This window comes from Callionymus lyra, chromosome 16 (genome assembly GCF_982586985.1).
Source record: "Callionymus lyra chromosome 16, fCalLyr1.hap1.1, whole genome shotgun sequence".
Classification (NCBI taxonomy): Eukaryota; Metazoa; Chordata; class Actinopteri; order Syngnathiformes; family Callionymidae; genus Callionymus; species Callionymus lyra.
Window position 1 is genome coordinate 11,367,202 of NC_141833.1, and position 17,420 is coordinate 11,384,621.

The following is a 17,420-nucleotide window of genomic DNA, read 5'->3' on the forward strand; positions in this document are numbered from 1 at the left end:
ATAATTTGTTTTCCAGACATCCCTGAGGATGAGGCTCGCTACTGGGCCAAAAAGTTGGAGCAACTCAATGCGATGAGGGATCAAGATGTGAGTAAAATCTTAAGATGGATTTAATCATTGTAAGACAGAATTCACGTGTCAATTTGTGTTCCTCAGTATTCCTACCAGGAAGAGCAGGAACGCCCTCTTCGTGCACCAGGCAGCCAGTGCTGTAAGTGAATCATTATTTGTACAAACCAGTTAATTGTTAGCGCTCAACAAGAGGATTATGTGTTCAGCAGCTGAGATGTAATTAGATTTCCAAGCTCAACATGGACAATATGTGTATAACCGCACATGGGTCATTGTGTGTGAGGGGGTGGAAGGTCCTGAATGGCTGCCGTGATAGGGATCAATAATGGTATCAGATATCTGGAGACACACTTCCCCAGGATGCTTTCAACCCTCAGCTGGATCTGCTGAGTCAGCTGTCTGGAGCAGGTGGAAAACGTACAACTAAGCATTTCCAACTTCAGCTCCATTTGTTGAAACGTAGATGGCCCGAATGTGTGTTAATGCCGTGACACCAGTGTTTGTTAATAATCGATTCCGACACCATTGCCTTACACCCCAGCTCGGGCTCTGAGGTCTGTGGATCAGAATCTACTGATGGTTCCACGCACACGGCTCAGGACCAGAGGAGAGAAATCTTTTCAGGCTGTTGCTCCTAAGCTTTGGAACAATCTTCCTCTCTCTTTGCGCTTGATGGAGTCTACTGACTCCTTTAAGAAACATCTTAAGACGTATCTATTTGTTCAGGCTTTTCCTTGAATTTCTCGAACTTGTTGTTCTCGGTGTTGTCTTGATCTTTGAAGTATGTACTGTTTTGAGTATTGTTTTGATTGTTAAAGCGCTTTGTGACCCTGGTCTCGAAAAGCGCTATATAAATAAATATTACTTACTTACTTACTTACACTTCCCCAGGATGCTTTCAACCCTCAGCTGGATCTGCTGAGTCAGCTGTCTGGAGCAGGTGGAAAACGTACAACTAAGCATTTCCAACTTCAGCTCCATTTGTTGAAACGTAGATGGCCCGAATGTGTGTTAATGCCGTGACACCAGTGTTTGTTAATAATCGATTCCGACACCATTTTCTTTCATTGCAGGCAATTGGAGTCTGTGGGGAGACCAACAGAGTGAGTGCACTCATGTACATGCACAGAGTGGGACATCAGGCGAATTGCATTTTTATTTTTCATTTTATTTTTCAATGTGGATCTAGTCCAGTTCGTGACATCATGAAGCAGTTATTTACTCCAATAACTAGTGGTAACAGGCCGAGTATCCCAAAAGCACCGTCATTACATTCTGATTTGGAAAACTATGACAGGGAATCATTTTCATGGTAATAGGGCTTTGATTCTTCGGGCTACCTTTTGGACACATAAAAAGAATAAATGAAGATGTCAAACTTTCCCAATTTATTTTTAGGTTGTTTTTTTATTGTATCAGTATCTCTGGGTTGCTACAATAATAAAAAATGTGAAACTCCCTATGAGCATGATATGTTTTAATTCCCTCGTCTGTTTTTCCCCTTAAGATGACGATCCAGACAGTGCAGTGGATGACAGAGACAGCGACTATCGCAGCGAAACAAGCAACAGTATTCCACCTCCATTCTACAGCACATCCCAGCCCAATGCTTCTGTACACCAGTATCCCATTAGCCACCAGCACAGGAACTCCACAAACTATTCCTACCAAAACACACCCAACAGCCAGGACCCGGAATATCAGCATCAGAGGACCACCAGGTATGAGTCGACCATGTGCTTCTCAAATTCATTGTTGATACTAAAAAATAACTCAGAATGAATGTAAAAGAATAGTGTCTGCTGCAATAATCAGAAATACTTATTCAGGTAGCGTGGTCAATGACAAGCTAATTAGTCTTAAGGACAACATTTATTTACAGATATTGTTGACATGAGAAAAAACAAAACCATAATGATAACAGAGTTTTAATTTTTACGTTTTAAAAAATACTTTCCTTTTTTTCTTATTATTTTTTAAATCAGTATTTTTCTTTTTTAAAATAAATTTTTATGTTGTGATCATGTAATGTTATGAATAGTTTTAAACAATATATTATATGATATTTATTGGTTACTACTTAACGTCAACCATGACAGTATTTTTGATAATGATGTATATAATTAACAAATGTCAATATTAAATAAAAAAGATAACGATAACACTTGTTTAAATGTAAAATATTAAAAATAATATTGCTTGTTCGCATTGATTATTCATAGATATACTGATCTACTGATGGTGATGAAAGGCACAAATAATTAATGGCTAAACATGTGCTGATTTTACATTTCTAGTGACTGATAGTATCGGGTTTTTTTCCAGTGTTTATCAACATTTTGGGAATGAAACAGCTCTGAAAATGACTTGTATAAAAACCATCATTAGTATCTTTTTTATTCAACGTCCAAACACACTTTTTCTTTTTTATACCTCTTCTATTTTTGGTTCCGTTGTCCGTATCTCTCCAACCATCATACAATCCTTTCTTTGCCATCATTCTGTTTTTAAATATCCACTTACTTTTAAGCGTTTTGCTTTTTTTGTCCCATTCTTTTTCCAATTGGCAGCCTTCCTGACATCTCTTATTTTAGCTGCTTTATTTACTCCGGGTCAGTGCTTCATTTCGGTTAAAGGGGTGTGAACTGCTTTTATTCTTAGATTATTACTTTATCACTTTACTTGAAATACATCCAGAGTGTGCTGTCAAAAATGATGTAGTTATCTAAAAAAAAGCAACTCACCAATATCCACCCGTCCTCTTCCTCAGTCCGGCCGGAAGCTATGCATCATCAGCAGAGCTCAGTCGATGCAGCAGTCAACTAAGTGAGGAGGACTACGTTGGTGAATATGAAGAGAGGGATCCGTACGACGAGAATGATTCCTACCACTCCTGCCACTCATCTGTGAGCTACAGTAAGGGCTCTCCAGATTGGGATCCTGATGAGACCCAGGGTGGCTACAGCGATGAGTTTGGCTACAGCAAAGATGGTGGCGAGGAAACAGCTCTGTATGAGGAGGAGGATGGAGGACTCTATGAGGGAGAAGAGGAAGGGCTTTATGAAGACGAGGAAATAATATATGATGAAGAAGATATGTATAATTTAGATGGAACGCTCAGTGAAGATATGGAACCGCCCTTCACCCCAACCCCAACGTCAGCTGCCCCTCAAACTCTTGATGTAAATGCTTCTAGACCCCCACTAGAGAAGCAGGCCTCTTTACACCAACAGCCACCCTCCACACAGCCTTCCAACCAGACGCCCAAACAGGGTAGTGGCACAGCCTCGGCAGGCCTGCCGGGTCAACCTGCAGGCCAACCTCCAAAACAACCTCAGCAACCCCCGCAAGCTGCACCCTCTGCCACTTCCTTCTTCTCCATGGCTAAACCTCTGACAGCTGCCGTCAGCGGTCTGGCCTCTTCGTTCCTCTCGTCTGTGCCCAATGCTCAGCCTCCACAGTCTCAGCCCCCAAGCTCAGCCCCACAGAGCATGCCCACTACAGCGCTCTCCGTCCCTCCTTCACACCCAGCCACCATGGCTCCTCCATCCTCTCAGCCGTCCTCCACCGCAGTGGCCTCCGCTTCCCAACAGGCGCCACAATCTGCTCTTTCACAGCAGGAAAGTCCCACCATGTCACAGACTACTCCTCCTGCTGAACAAACTCTTCAACCAGAAGAAAAGCCTTGGTTAGAGGAGGAGAGCATGTTGGAAGAAAACAGGATGTCTCCTACACACCATGAAGAGGACCTCGGCATGGAGAAGGTGGAAGAATACATGGAAGAAACACTAACACCAACTGAGGAGCAAGAACCGTTGCCTGAGAGGTGAGGGATGTTTTTTATGATACACTATTGACAATTAATTTAACGGGATAATCAGTACACTTTACTTACTTACTTACATACTTACTTTACTCATAGCTTCCAAAACAGGAAACTGTAATGTTTTATCTCTTTACAGTTGCAGTTATTTATCTGTTGCTTCAGAAGCTGTAAGATGGATCATTTTTAGGTGTCAAATAATGAGTTATCTGAAGACACGTTGAAGGTTCAATAATAGATATAAGAGAAGAGTAGCTTTACTTTAAATGCTTAATACCCTCATTGTTAGAGTTTAGTGCTGAAGCTAATAATTGACACTCAAATATGACTTGACATTGAAGGTCTAAAGATGTGAATTATTTTTTGGAAATTGTGTTCAAAGATTCTTCTGAAAAGTTAGATCAACAACATGTTCAAAAGTTCAATATCTCAGGATAAACTCAAAGTAAAAATGCACCAGCATTAGAAGTGAATCATTAGCACGTGTTGTAGTACATTTAGTTCAGAGATAATGAGTAGGAAAAAGACATCATCTTCCTTTATTTCAGTCCTCCAGTGTTAGAGGAGCCCAAAGAGCCAGTGGATCCAGCCGTCAGAGCCAAAGAAAACTGGCTTAAACTCTACAACAAGGTCTTGGATCAGATCCGAGAGGTATGTCTCCAGGTCCTCTTTGTCATTGAAAAAACACCAAGTTCTGATCTACATCTCAATTCACTAGCAGCACTGAAAGATCATTAATTTAACTAAAAAGATTTTGAAATCTGTCTACCAAGTCTTTCAAATATGGATGTATGCTACAGAAACAACAACACCTCGATGCATAAATCTATATGGTAGCGAACAAAATCTTCACATTTCTCATGATTTGGTTCAATCCAATAGTGATGACTTGACAGACAACGTTTGGTGCTGCAACACCAGAATGCTGATTGACTGCCTGAAAAAGCTTCTTGGTTTATTTGTGCACATCAAATTTGATTTTACTTTCACTATATTTGATTAACATGTTTTGTTGCTGTTCATTACCTTTGAATTGAGTTTTGCTGACTATTAATGGCTTGCTTCAATTATTTATGTTGGTATTTGTCACCTTTTTTTGCATTTTGTTTTACACTTGGCCCTCCTTTGTTTGTCCTTCCTTTTTGTTCCCACCTTGTTTTCTTTCCAGTTTCATGTCATTGCCATAGTGACACTCACATGCACTTTGCTCGACCATCATTGGAGCATGCTAACAGGTAGGTGCAAGCTGCTGCTGCTTGAATCAATGCAGGATTGTTCACCACATTGTTACATTAAATGAATACATATTTAAGTTCTGTCTTCCTTTTAGTAGGTCAATATTATTGGTCCTCTGTGTAGTTCCTTTGTTTAAAGGTTTCAAAGTGCAGAACGCTGTAAGTGAGAAGAGTCAGTCCGAATTTGATGAATCTGTTTATCCTGAAAACCAAAAAGGACTCATTTATGAAGTCCACACCAACAAATCATCATTTTTTTTAAATAACTTTAAATATGTAAGTATATAACTGTGCTTCACCACCTTCTTGCCTCTTTTTTTTAAACTTGTAATTGAGATAACAATTAAAGAAAAACTGTTACTTATTTCAGTTATGAAAACAAATTTGAAAGAAACGTTAATACTTCTTTTGCATAAACCTCTATAAACATAAATCATTTTTTATAAGAGTAATATGATGACTCTTCAAACTGAAAAATAGGTTCACATTATGTTGTTTTATTTATTATCAATTATAAGTGAGGTCAATTCCAGTGGACTGATTAGTCTGGAAAATCATATAATGCTTGTTTTTTTAGTTAAATTATCGAACTTTATATAGACTTTATTTTGTGTTTTCTAATGAGTAAGAAAAAAGAACACAGCAACATTTAGTCCTGCTGGTGGAAACTAAAGGTTGCAGGCAACACAGCAGAATATAAATGACTAGAACTATGCCTGTTGGAGTAGTTTAATTATTAAATGAAAAGACTTATAAATCACTCTTTTTCTATTCCAAAAGAAAACATTTACATAAAAATAATTCAATTTTTACATTATTACACATAATTAAGTAATTTGTATTTATATAGCGCTTTTCCAGACCAGGGTCACAAACTAATTATAATATTTATTTATAAATACAACAAAAAAATACAAATATATTATGTCAAAATCATGATAATTAAATCCATATAAAAACCTAAAATCTTCGAAATATAACGTTATATGGGGGAATTACATGATTTGTAGATAAATTGTCAGGTAAGGACAATGTATTTCATAAATATCATAAATATTGCATCTACGTTTTTTTTTTTTATGAGAAAATAAAGAATTTATAGAAATGAATATGATATCAGTTTGATATCATGTTTTTCTCTCTACATCAGGCTCGAGGAGAGACATCCAACTCACTTTGGTTCGGTAAAGGAGGGTGAGTGTTTTTGTGATTTTATGGTGAGGGAGCTACATCAGTATATTTTCACACAATGGTGGCCAAGATTGTCAGGATAGCTTGAAGAAAAGAAAAAGAAAACAGTCATGAAAAGATGAAAGAAGATGTGAAATGCCTACAATTTGTACAAGAACATTGGCATGAACTACTGTGGACCACAAGATTCAAGTGTTTGACAACAAGCAGAGCGTGTGTGTCTGAACCACCGAGCGGACTCGTTTGATTGTGCAGGGTGCTATTTCCGTCTCAGGAACAGGTGAACAAATGAAAATCGCTGCCATCACGCAGACGGAGAACCTCAACCATCTGGGAAACATTTTTTGGCCCTGCATTTATTTTCCAAGAGTATAATGAACTTGAACAAATATTACAGTACCAGGGCTACAGGCAACATAAAGAATGTGCTGAAGATGATGATTTTTTTTTTTTTCTTAAATTCTCACAAGTTCATTTAAATTTGAAAAGATGACACAATAGGACTGAGATCAACTGTGTTTATCTTCATGAGGCAAAGTGGTCCCAAAATGCCGTAGCTTAATCCATTTGGAAATTAAAAACTTCCTTAACTTGGCCAATAGATTGACATTCAGAAAGGTGGGGAATCCTCCATTTCCTGTGACCTCCAGCTGTGGCACATGTCCAGAGAGTATTGAGCACTAGTGGGCTGTCCTGACTTGGCTGCCAACTTATCCATTGATGAGCGGATCCACCAGCCTCCAAGCTGACACGAGGCCAAAAAGAAGGCAATCAAATTATACCCATGTGGGAAACACTATCATTTAAAGTGCAGCAGGAGCACCCCCATGATTTAATCCCTACAGGAAGTCCTTGAGAACTCCTTTATCATAATAGATTCAACATAATGATTCCATAATCAGCACCAAATTATTGTTCTTCTTCCACTTGTAGACATTTGCTTTGTAATTAATTCTCTTCTATGTTTTTTTTACATCCCTTTGTCTAACTTAGATTTATAAAAAAACACCAATATATCTGCTCAGTTCCCTTGTAGGTGCTGATGACTTAAATGTTCCAAAATAATTGTAAGACCACCTGCTGATTTTTTTTTTCTTCTAGCTAGTTTAATATAATTTATATAAATGGAAATGTAATTTAGGTGTTAATGTGTTCAGGATGGGAGGTGCTCTGTACAGTATCGACAGCATGCCAGACCTTCGCAAGAGGAAAGCTATTCCTCTGGTCAGAGATTTGGTGAGTCATTAACTACCTAATGAGGGAAACGATCCTTTTTTTGCATTAACTTTGTCATCTTCTCCACCTCCTCTTCACCATCAGGCTATGGTAAGTGTATTCCAGTCCCTCAACGTCATTCATAAAACTCTAAATTACTAATTTGGTCCCACCTTCAGTCTTTAGTGCAGAACTCCAGAAAGGCTGGGATCACCTCAGCCATGGCGTCCACCACTCTGGGCAACGAGGAACTGGTGAGTTTTTTTCGCCATCAGTTTGTAAAGAATCACACGTTGATGTTGTGTTTCGCTTCTGCAGAAAAGTCACGTGTACAAAAAGACCCTGCAGGCCCTCATCTATCCCATCTCCTCCACGACTCCTCACAACTTCGAGGTGTGGACAGCCACCACGCCCACCTACTGCTACGAGTGTGAGGGACTGTTGTGGGGAATCGCTCGACAGGGCATGCGCTGCTCCGAATGTGGCGTCAAATGCCACGACAAGTGCCAAGATCTGCTGAATGCGGACTGCCTTCAGAGTGAGTAATTTTTATTTTAATCGTTTCTTCCCTGATAACTTCAAGTTCTCTTTAGCTAAGCATTTATAACTGGTATGAGAAAAACCCATCTCTAGTCATTTTGAAATGGTTCCAAATGGATAAAGATCTGGGAAAGTTGTTTTCAGCCAGGTTATTGCTGTTTATTTCAAAACCAGTGTTAGTACTGTTACCTATATGCAGTTATTAATAATGTGTGAAAGAAACCTTTAGTGGTTCATGGATGAAAATTTCAAGAGAGTGACACTTTCATTTAAGCGTCTAGCTCCAGGTCCAAAATGAATTGCGCTTCCATAACTAATCTTGATGTAATCTCTAATTGGAAGTACCATTTTCATTAATGACTAAAATGTGTATTAATACACATTTAACAGACGAAGAAATCAAAATGTATTCACCGGTGCTCTGCATCCATTTATTTTATATTAGGAGCTGCCGAGAAGAGTTCCAAACACGGGGCTGAGGACCGCACACAGAACATCATTATGGTCCTGAAAGACCGTATGAAGATCCGGGAGAGGAACAAGCCTGAGATCTTCGAATTAATACTTGAAGTGTTCGCCCTCGACAAAGCAACTCACGGAACACAGATGAAGCAGATCAAGCAGAGCGTCCTCGACGGGACGTCAAAATGGTCGGCAAAGATCAGCATCACTGGTGAGACTGGACTGTTCCTTCTACACTCTCTGACCACATGTTAATGTCGATGTTTGTGTATTTGTTGTGTGCAGTTGTGTGTGCCCAGGGCCTGCAGGCCAAAGATAAAACGGGATCCAGTGATCCGTATGTGACGGTCCAAGTGGGAAAGACCAAGAAGAGAACCAAGACCATCTATGGAAATCTCAACCCAGTCTGGGAAGAAAACTTCCACTTGTAAGTAAACAAGGAAAGCTGTTATTTAAAGTGCAAATAAATTGTGGGACAGCGTATTTAAACATGGATGGGTAATTACAATTGACTGAATGTCTAAAATCTTAATTAGCATGATTTCGATTAACTATTCTAAGATACAAATTCAAATATTTAAAGTACAATGGGTATTAGCATTAAATCAATTAAAACCAATATTTTATGTCCTAATTTAATTTCTATCTTGATCCAGCGAATGCCACAACTCTTCTGACCGCATCAAGGTCCGCGTGTGGGACGAGGACGATGACATCAAGTCTCGTGTAAAGCAAAGGTTCAAGCGTGAAAGCGACGACTTCCTGGGTCAAACCATTATCGAAGTTCGCACTCTGAGCGGAGAGATGGACGTTTGGTATAACCTGGGTCAGTCTGGTGTCTAGATGTGACGAGCAAATTGACACATCAAGAGAAACTGACACTTGGTTTTCACAGACAAGCGGACGGACAAATCTGCGGTGTCAGGGGCCATCAGGATGCACATCAGTGTGGAAATCAAGGGAGAAGAAACAGTGGCTCCTTATCATGTCCAGTATACGTGCCTGCATGAGGTGCGTGTCCACTGCTGTTATAGAACAACAGTTATTAGTTGTGTTTTTACTTCCCTCTGCTTCACGTTTTTCTTGCCGTTCAGCATCTGTTCCAGTACACAACTGAGGAGCAGAACGGAGGTGTGGTCAAGATCCCCGATGCCAAAGGGGACGACGCTTGGAAGGTGTATTTTGAGGAAACAGCCCAGGAGATTGTGGATGAGTTTGCTATGCGATACGGAGTGGAATCCATCTACCAGGCCATGACGTTAGTATACATGACAAGGCTGCACCATATCGGAGAGAAAACATGTACTCAAGTTACTTCTGAGGTCCTCAAACAATTAGAGAGTCATAATACAGAGACTTGCTATTTACACTTTGTGTTTGTGCTGTGTCTTTCATGCCTCGTGTTTAATCTCCCTATGAACTTCAGCACATGCCTCTTTAAACTTTCTTAAGCTAAAGATGATGATCTATATTACTTCTCAAACTGGAGGCATGTGGGGCACATGTGGTCCTACAAATCATGATGATACCATAGTGCATTAATATTAAAGTGTTCAAGTGTTGTAATTTTGTTTGCTATTAAGGGAACATTAACATTTCAATTATAATTAAAATGTATGCTGATGGGGTAGTTTAAAGTTGAGTGTAGTTTGTGTTATGAGAAAGGAGTCCCTGCTGAAGGAGGACAATTTATGTATCGTGAGAATCAACAAAGTTTACTCTCATGATTTATATTACATTTTAAATATTTTCTCATTATTCTGCTGAATGAAGGTAAGAGAAACCTTCTTATAGAAAGGATTTTGTTTTTGGTACCATTTTAGAAGCACATTGTTGTGTTCACAGACTGTAGGTAAACCCACACGAGGAAGTAAAGTTCTGGAAAACATTAATTTTATTAATGGTGTATAATGAAAGTCAAAAACAACAAAAAGGGAATGAAACATAACTGCAAAACAGCAATGAAGCCAGGGAAACTTCATACGTAAAAAGGGGAGCGGAAGTTTTAAAAGGGATTTTTCTGGGGATTCTTATTCCTTAAGAGAAGCTTAAGGCCAAAAGATATTAGTCTTATTACATTAGGTGTGTTGGTTACAACCCAATCTGTGAAAAAAAACGTTAATTATTGAATTTTTCATTCATAACTCATTTGTTTCTTCCCCTAACAGACACTTTGCCTGCTTGTCGTCCAAGTACATGTGTCCGGGAGTTCCAGCAGTGATGAGCACACTGCTTGCAAACATCAACGCTTACTACGCTCACACCACGCAGTCCTCCAACAATGTCTCAGCCTCGGACAGATTTGCTGCGTCAAACTTTGGAGTGAGTACGCTTCTCTCCACCATGACGTTTATTGTGGGATGATGGTCTTCAGTAGATTCTGGAATATCAGGTTGTACTTAATGCATGAGTCAGAAAACAGCAATTAGCCTCTGGGAGGGTAATTGCCCCACCCCCGTCTTAAAATATCCAATCAGCTGGAGGTTGTCGTTTGTTCAGTAAAATAAAAAACAAACAAAGTGTCAGCTGCTGCTTTTTGCTTTGAGTTTTCCTCTACTTCATGTTTGTTCTTTAGAAGGAAAGGTTTGTCAAGCTATTGGATCAGCTCCACAACTCGCTGAGGATCGACCTGTCCATGTATCGGGTAACAATCTTTTTTTTTCAATACTTCTCAAAGACTTTTTTCAAATTTTGAAATTGTTTGATAAAGTTACGTTTTGGTGCTTTCAGAATAACTTCCCTGCCAGCAGTCCGGAAAGACTGCAAGACCTTAAGTCTACTGTGGATCTGCTCACCAGCATCACATTCTTTAGGATGAAGGTACCTTGTTTTATGTGCATTACTAACAATTGTATTTATCCTAAACCTACATGGCGTCTAACAACATGTTACCGTTTCTGCTCAGGTCCAGGAGCTGCAGAGTCCACCCAGAGCGAGCCAGGTGGTGAAAGACTGTGTGAAAGCCTGCCTCAACTCCACCTACGAGTACATTTTCAACAACTGCCATGATCTTTACAACAGGGAATATCAAACAGACCCGGTGAGTGTGTGACATTATTCTATTTTTTTATATGTTGCACGTGATAAGACAATATTTTTTCATTTTTTGTCTGCAGTCAAAGGCTGTCCCCCCTGATGAACAAGGTCCAAGCATCAAAAACTTGGACTTCTGGTCCAAACTGATCACTTTAATTGTGTCCATCATTGAGGAGGACAAAAACTCATACACCCCCTGCCTTAATCAGTAAGTTGAAGTTCAACTAAAAGTTAAAAATTATAAACTATTGTTTAGTTTATTTATATTTATCCTGCTGCATCAAAACAGTTTTGCTCTCAGTAATTATTAGTTAAGGTCAATCAACGACAATCTTCCTACCCTGACTGGCTTCTGCAGCTTTATTCTACTTTTCTGCCTAATTAGGCTTCCAAATAATATAAATCCCTTTCTGACTTTTCTGACTTCTAACAATGCTCTCTAAGTTTCCCTCCCTCTCATCACTGTAGCTGCAGGCTTCATTTTGTTTTTGTATATATTTTTTTGCTTTTAGAAACCACTTATTTTTATTGCAACAATAGTTTCAGTAAATAACGAAGATCCATAAAAACAAATGGAATAGTGCAGAACAGGTCTAATGATCAGTGCAATGTCACAGTCACTGAAAGTAATGTTTATCACTTTTTAGTGTGTTTATACATGACATTCTTGCGCTTATGTACACAGTTAAATATTAAACAATGTAAAGAACATATCTATGGACGTAACATTAAGAGACATGAATTAAACATTAGCTAAGAGGTTATTTACATGCATTATATTGACTTAATCATTAGCGTTTGCAGCATCTTTTAGAATATATAAGTGTACAAAGTTTAAATATGTGTAAACCCAAACATTTCAATTTAATCCAAAAACATAGCTTAGTTGTTATTGTATTGAATATTATGCAATACTATTTTTTTTTTTTTTTTAAATCCTCAGTATAAATGGACCAAAAGACTACAGAAAATGTATGAATAGATCATACTTTATTCAAAAATAATTTTCCCAGTATCATTTAATGTTTGACAGAAAAAAAAAAGAAAAAAAAAGAGGAAGAAGTGTTTGAACAAACATCATGTTATTTTTCTGGTTTAATGAGTTCTTAATTATTAAAGCAATATGAAATCGTTAGCTGTCAGAAACATTTTCAACCTGAATGTTCTTTATGGAAGCACAAGTGTACAAATGTGATCTACATCAAAGCTGTGTAGAAGAGCTGTAGGAAAAGTTCAAGTTTGTTTTAGATTTACCAGTGTGTACAAATATTTGGGTTATTTTGTACAAAAAAATGATAAATGTAGTCAAACAGTTACCTCCTCCCCTTCCTCGGTGTCAAGACTGTGGGTTTTATGCTTCTACTGAAGATAAATGAGAGAATCGATCAAGGAAATGTGGTTAATAACATAAAATGTATAAATAATAAAAAACTCCTGTTTACCTTTTAGGTTTCCTCAAGAGCTGAACGTGGGGAAGATTAGTGCCGAAGTGATGTGGAATATGTTTGCGCAGGACATGAAGTACGCCATGGAAGGTCGGTCTCTGTCCTTTGACTAATATATTCCTAATAAAGAGGTTTAACTTTCTTCTTCTCTTTAATTATTCAGAGCATGAGAAGCACCGTCTCTGTAAAAGTGCAGATTATATGAACCTACACTTCAAAGTGAAGTGGTTATACAACGAATACTGCAAGGAGCTGAACACTTTCCAGAAACATGTACCAGAATATCCTGCGTAAGTCTTTGCCGTCTGCAGCCAAGTCTCTAGCATCATGGGAAGAAACTGACTCTGTTTATCTGCAGATGGTTCGAGCCATTCGTCATCATGTGGCTGGACGAAAATGAAGAAGTGTCTCGAGACTTTCTACATGGAGCGCTGGAGAGGGACAAAAAAGACGGGGTAATCATTATAACAAATGAAAATATTGCAAACATTGTTTCTGGCTCCACCCTGTGCCAGCACAATGTAACTGCAGTGTCGTAGAACCTCTGTTGTCAAAACTGCATGTACATTTGTTTACAAAACCAGATTTAGGCTCTTGTTGGATCAGTTTCTGATTTTAACTTCCTGGTCAAAATGTCTCTCAATACTTCATATGATAAACTGTCTTTGACCAACTTCTGTTAAGTAGTTAGTAGATAAGTGGTTACGTGACTCTCAGTGTATCACCAGACAGAGTAACGTAGTTATGAGCATCGTTAAAATAGTAGCTAAAGAGATCTAAATTTAAACATGATTGTTCAAGATTAAACAATCATTACAGAAAATGTAAACCGTAACAAATAATGTCAAAATGTTACGTTGTGCTGCTTTAAAACAATATTATTTTCTTATAACACTCTATTTTAATCACTTTAAGTTAAATATTTTGATCTCCAAACATCCCCTGTGTCACCAGACTTTTCTTATAAGTTCATAGATTAGATGTCTGTCGAGACGGCAATAATGAGGAATATATTGTGACCCCGCCAAAAATGTATTCATACGTACCTCATGCAAATCTCACATCATTAGTCCTGAATCAGCAGATTTCAACTGAGAAGGTTCAAGACCTCAAAGTAATCAATACTTCCTCAGTAGGAATAGCAAATGAAAAAAAAAGAACGGCTGCAGAGAAAAGAATATGCTGCAGCACAGGTCATACACGCATATACACGCTCGCGCAAGATTTATTTTCGGCACAGCAAGGAGGTCGATAAAACACAGAAAGTGGTCCCAGCTCATGTGTCAAGAATCCTGAGGGTCCAATTACTGTAGCCTGAAGAGTCGGTAAAAGAGTTGGACCCCACTTACATACCATAATACTCCTGACTTCAGGGCTAATGGTACGACTGATAATGGAGGATGCATCTCTCAACGACACACTCTCATCACAGACTCCACTTTTGTCCACGTCTGAGTGTGAGATCTCTGTAATGATCCTCTCGGGACTTGAGCTATTATTGGATTGAAACCCTCTGTTTCCGGCTGTCGTATCAGCAATAAAAATATTTTCTTTTTCCCGCTCTGCAGTTCCAGGTCACCTCAGAGCACGCCTTGTTCTCCTGCTCTGTGGTGGACGTGTTCTCTCAGCTCAACCAGAGCTTTGAGATCATCCGTAAACTGGAGTGTCCCGATCCACAGATTGTCGGCAACTACATGAAGAGATTTGCAAAGGTGACCCCGACTTCCCTTAATGTTCCTCTCGATCAACTCAACTTTGACTCATCCTTATCGTTCCTCTTCCCATCAGACCATCGGTAACGTCCTGCTGTCGTACGCTGACATCATTGCCAAAGAGTTTCCAAACCACGTCAAGAAGGAGAAAGTGGTGAGACGTTGCGTCAGATTCATTATCAATTGTTTTCGCTGGATAAACACTGGATGCTGGTTTTATCTCCACCTGCTCGTCCAGGGAACTGTGACGGCCTTTCAAAGTGGATTAGATGTTTAATTATCCGAATGTGATGGAGCGCAGAGAGCAGGAGCCCCCATTAGTGCTTTAATTACTTAAAACCCTCCTGCATGGCCACGACTGTTTTTGCCAAAGAAGCAATAAAAGTAATCCGGACTAAACCTGAGTGATTAGGATAAAAAGCCAGGAGCCAGCAGAAGGATGAAGTCAAATGTTTGTGCACGTAATGAGTTTGCTCTTCCACCCTGTAGCCGTGTATCATCATCAATAACATCCAGCAGCTGAGAGTTCAGCTGGAGAAGATGTTCGAGGCCATGGGAGGCAAAGATGTGAGTTTTCTTTGAGATGTCGCGCGAGTAAAAACTCCTCAACTTGACCATTTCCTCTCCCGCCAGCTGAACCTGGAGGCCAGCGACTTCCTGAAGGAGCTGCAGAACAAACTCAACAGCGTCATGGACGACCTCAGCCGGATCTTCGCCGTTAGGTAGGGGGCGCCGACGCTCGCACTCGAGACATAAACGTCGAAACACTGCTGATGGATTCACGCTTCTCGCAGCTTCCAACCGCAGATCGAGGACAACGTGAGGCAGATGGGGGACATACTAGCACAGGTCAAAGGTCAGACTGTACCAGCCAACGGCAGTGTGGTTCAGGAGGCCGACAACGTCTTGCAGCCCATCATGGACTTCCTGGACAGCAAGTGAGTCGTTAACCAATATTCAGTCGTACAAAAATCACACTGAAACTCCCATTTCCAGCTCAGTCCTCGTCTACATGACAAACCTTTTGCATCATTCTATATATTTTCAAGGAAGATGAGATCATTTAGTGAAAGTTGGTAAATTGCATGAAATCAAGGAATTCGGTGTTCGAACAAACAAGAGATGAGAGATTAATTCTTTTTTTTAAACTGTCAGAGGAAGTCAAGACAAAACAGAAAGTCAAAACAAAAAACTTGGAAGGAAATAATCAACATTTAAATTATAAGAAAGTTACTATTACTATGAGTTTGAATGGAAATCAAAAGAGGATTTTTCTACTAAATAACAATGTAATCATTCTAAACATGCCATAAATGAGTAAACTGGGATGATGAATTAAAATGTATTCTCAATGTTCAGCTAATATTGCTCTAGCATATTTTTAATGAGACTCTATAAGTCTCAAATAAGCAGAACAACGCTGTGCAAGTAGCTTTCTCACCAAAATTAAATGTTATTTACTTGACACTCTCCCACTCACATTCCAACATAACACTCTTTTGTCTCCCTCCCGCTCAGTGAACTCATTACTGTAGGTGTTTAGTGGGCTGTCGCTGTACTAACATTGTCTTAAAACAGTCCGATTTTTACACAGTTTTGATTTTGAATCGAACTGATCTTTGTAGAGGTTTTTCAATTGAGAAGCCATGTGACTCTTGACTCACGCGCAGGAGAATCTGGTCTGAGTTTGGCTGGTGACACGTTGTGTTCCTTTGTTTCAGCTTGTCACTCTTCGCCAAGATCTGCGAGAAGACCGTCCTGAAGCGGGTTCTGAAGGAGCTGTGGAAGCTGGTGATGAACACCATGGAGAAAACCATCGTGCTGCCGACGCTGACCGACCAGACGGTAGGAGACACACCTACCTTACATTCATCCTCTCATGCAGCTTCTCCTGCTGACGCTCTCTTCCTCACAGGGAACTCAGATGATCTTCAACGCTGCCAAAGACCTCGGTCAACTGTCAAAGCTGAAGGTATTTACCCTTCAATTGTGAGCAAGAAGATTGTGACCTGAACCATGTGATCGATGATCTGCAGGAGCACATGGGTCGAGAGGAGGCCAAGGCTCTGACACCAAAGCAGTGTGCCGTCATCGAGCTGGCACTGGACACTATAAAGGTGAGCAGCTTTACTTCTCCATTGGTGACATCTGTTCTCACCCTCGTTCTTCTGCAGCAATACTTCCACGCTGGCGGGGTTGGGCTGAAGAAGACCTTCCTGGAGAAGAGTCCGGACCTCCAGTCTCTGCGATACGCGCTGTCCCTCTACACGCAGGCCACCGACAAACTCATCAGGAAGTTCGTCCTCTCGCAGCACGCTCAGGGTCACTATTCACACTCGAGACACATCTGGACTTTAAATCCGTTTGCATCGTGTCGAGCTAATGTTTTCCTTCACCGCAGTGCATGGAGGGAAAGGAGTTCGCTTCACCGCCAACGAGGATACGCCCCCCGAGAAACGTACGTCAGGTTTTTTTTCTAGTCAAAATTGGTATTAATGGTAGATTTATCAATGAAATAATCCAAAATTAAATTATTTCCATCACTATAATAGTACAATTTAATAGCAGGTATTATTATTAAATATAATATTGTTTATTAATCTTGTATTATTGTGTATTTAAGAACTTTTTTCTTTTTTTTTCCATTTTTAGAAATGTTAAATTGGCTTAAATTAGAGTACATTCCTTA

The 17,420-nt window shown here is 39.5% G+C and overlaps 1 protein-coding gene across 1 annotated transcript in view; it reads left to right on the forward strand.

The window, feature by feature from the left end:
* LOC148063694 (protein unc-13 homolog A) overlaps nt 1-17,420 on the forward strand; it is a 28,647-nt gene that overhangs the window by 8,526 nt on the left and 2,701 nt on the right. Inside the window, exons 6-39 of the mRNA XM_087810469.1 lie at nt 17-87; nt 157-211; nt 1,146-1,175; nt 1,580-1,793; nt 2,843-3,898; nt 4,444-4,546; nt 6,281-6,324; nt 7,479-7,557; nt 7,642-7,647; nt 7,716-7,790; nt 7,855-8,074; nt 8,522-8,749; nt 8,824-8,965; nt 9,195-9,364; nt 9,434-9,549; nt 9,633-9,796; nt 10,707-10,860; nt 11,114-11,182; nt 11,269-11,358; nt 11,444-11,578; nt 11,655-11,782; nt 13,024-13,109; nt 13,183-13,309; nt 13,378-13,474; nt 14,588-14,731; nt 14,808-14,885; nt 15,221-15,298; nt 15,365-15,453; nt 15,526-15,669; nt 16,453-16,576; nt 16,647-16,703; nt 16,768-16,848; nt 16,906-17,053; nt 17,133-17,189. Coding sequence (XP_087666595.1) covers nt 17-87; nt 157-211; nt 1,146-1,175; nt 1,580-1,793; nt 2,843-3,898; nt 4,444-4,546; nt 6,281-6,324; nt 7,479-7,557; nt 7,642-7,647; nt 7,716-7,790; nt 7,855-8,074; nt 8,522-8,749; nt 8,824-8,965; nt 9,195-9,364; nt 9,434-9,549; nt 9,633-9,796; nt 10,707-10,860; nt 11,114-11,182; nt 11,269-11,358; nt 11,444-11,578; nt 11,655-11,782; nt 13,024-13,109; nt 13,183-13,309; nt 13,378-13,474; nt 14,588-14,731; nt 14,808-14,885; nt 15,221-15,298; nt 15,365-15,453; nt 15,526-15,669; nt 16,453-16,576; nt 16,647-16,703; nt 16,768-16,848; nt 16,906-17,053; nt 17,133-17,189 — 4,659 coding nt within the window. The remainder of the gene's footprint in view (nt 1-16; nt 88-156; nt 212-1,145; nt 1,176-1,579; nt 1,794-2,842; nt 3,899-4,443; nt 4,547-6,280; nt 6,325-7,478; nt 7,558-7,641; nt 7,648-7,715; nt 7,791-7,854; nt 8,075-8,521; nt 8,750-8,823; nt 8,966-9,194; nt 9,365-9,433; nt 9,550-9,632; nt 9,797-10,706; nt 10,861-11,113; nt 11,183-11,268; nt 11,359-11,443; nt 11,579-11,654; nt 11,783-13,023; nt 13,110-13,182; nt 13,310-13,377; nt 13,475-14,587; nt 14,732-14,807; nt 14,886-15,220; nt 15,299-15,364; nt 15,454-15,525; nt 15,670-16,452; nt 16,577-16,646; nt 16,704-16,767; nt 16,849-16,905; nt 17,054-17,132; nt 17,190-17,420) is intronic.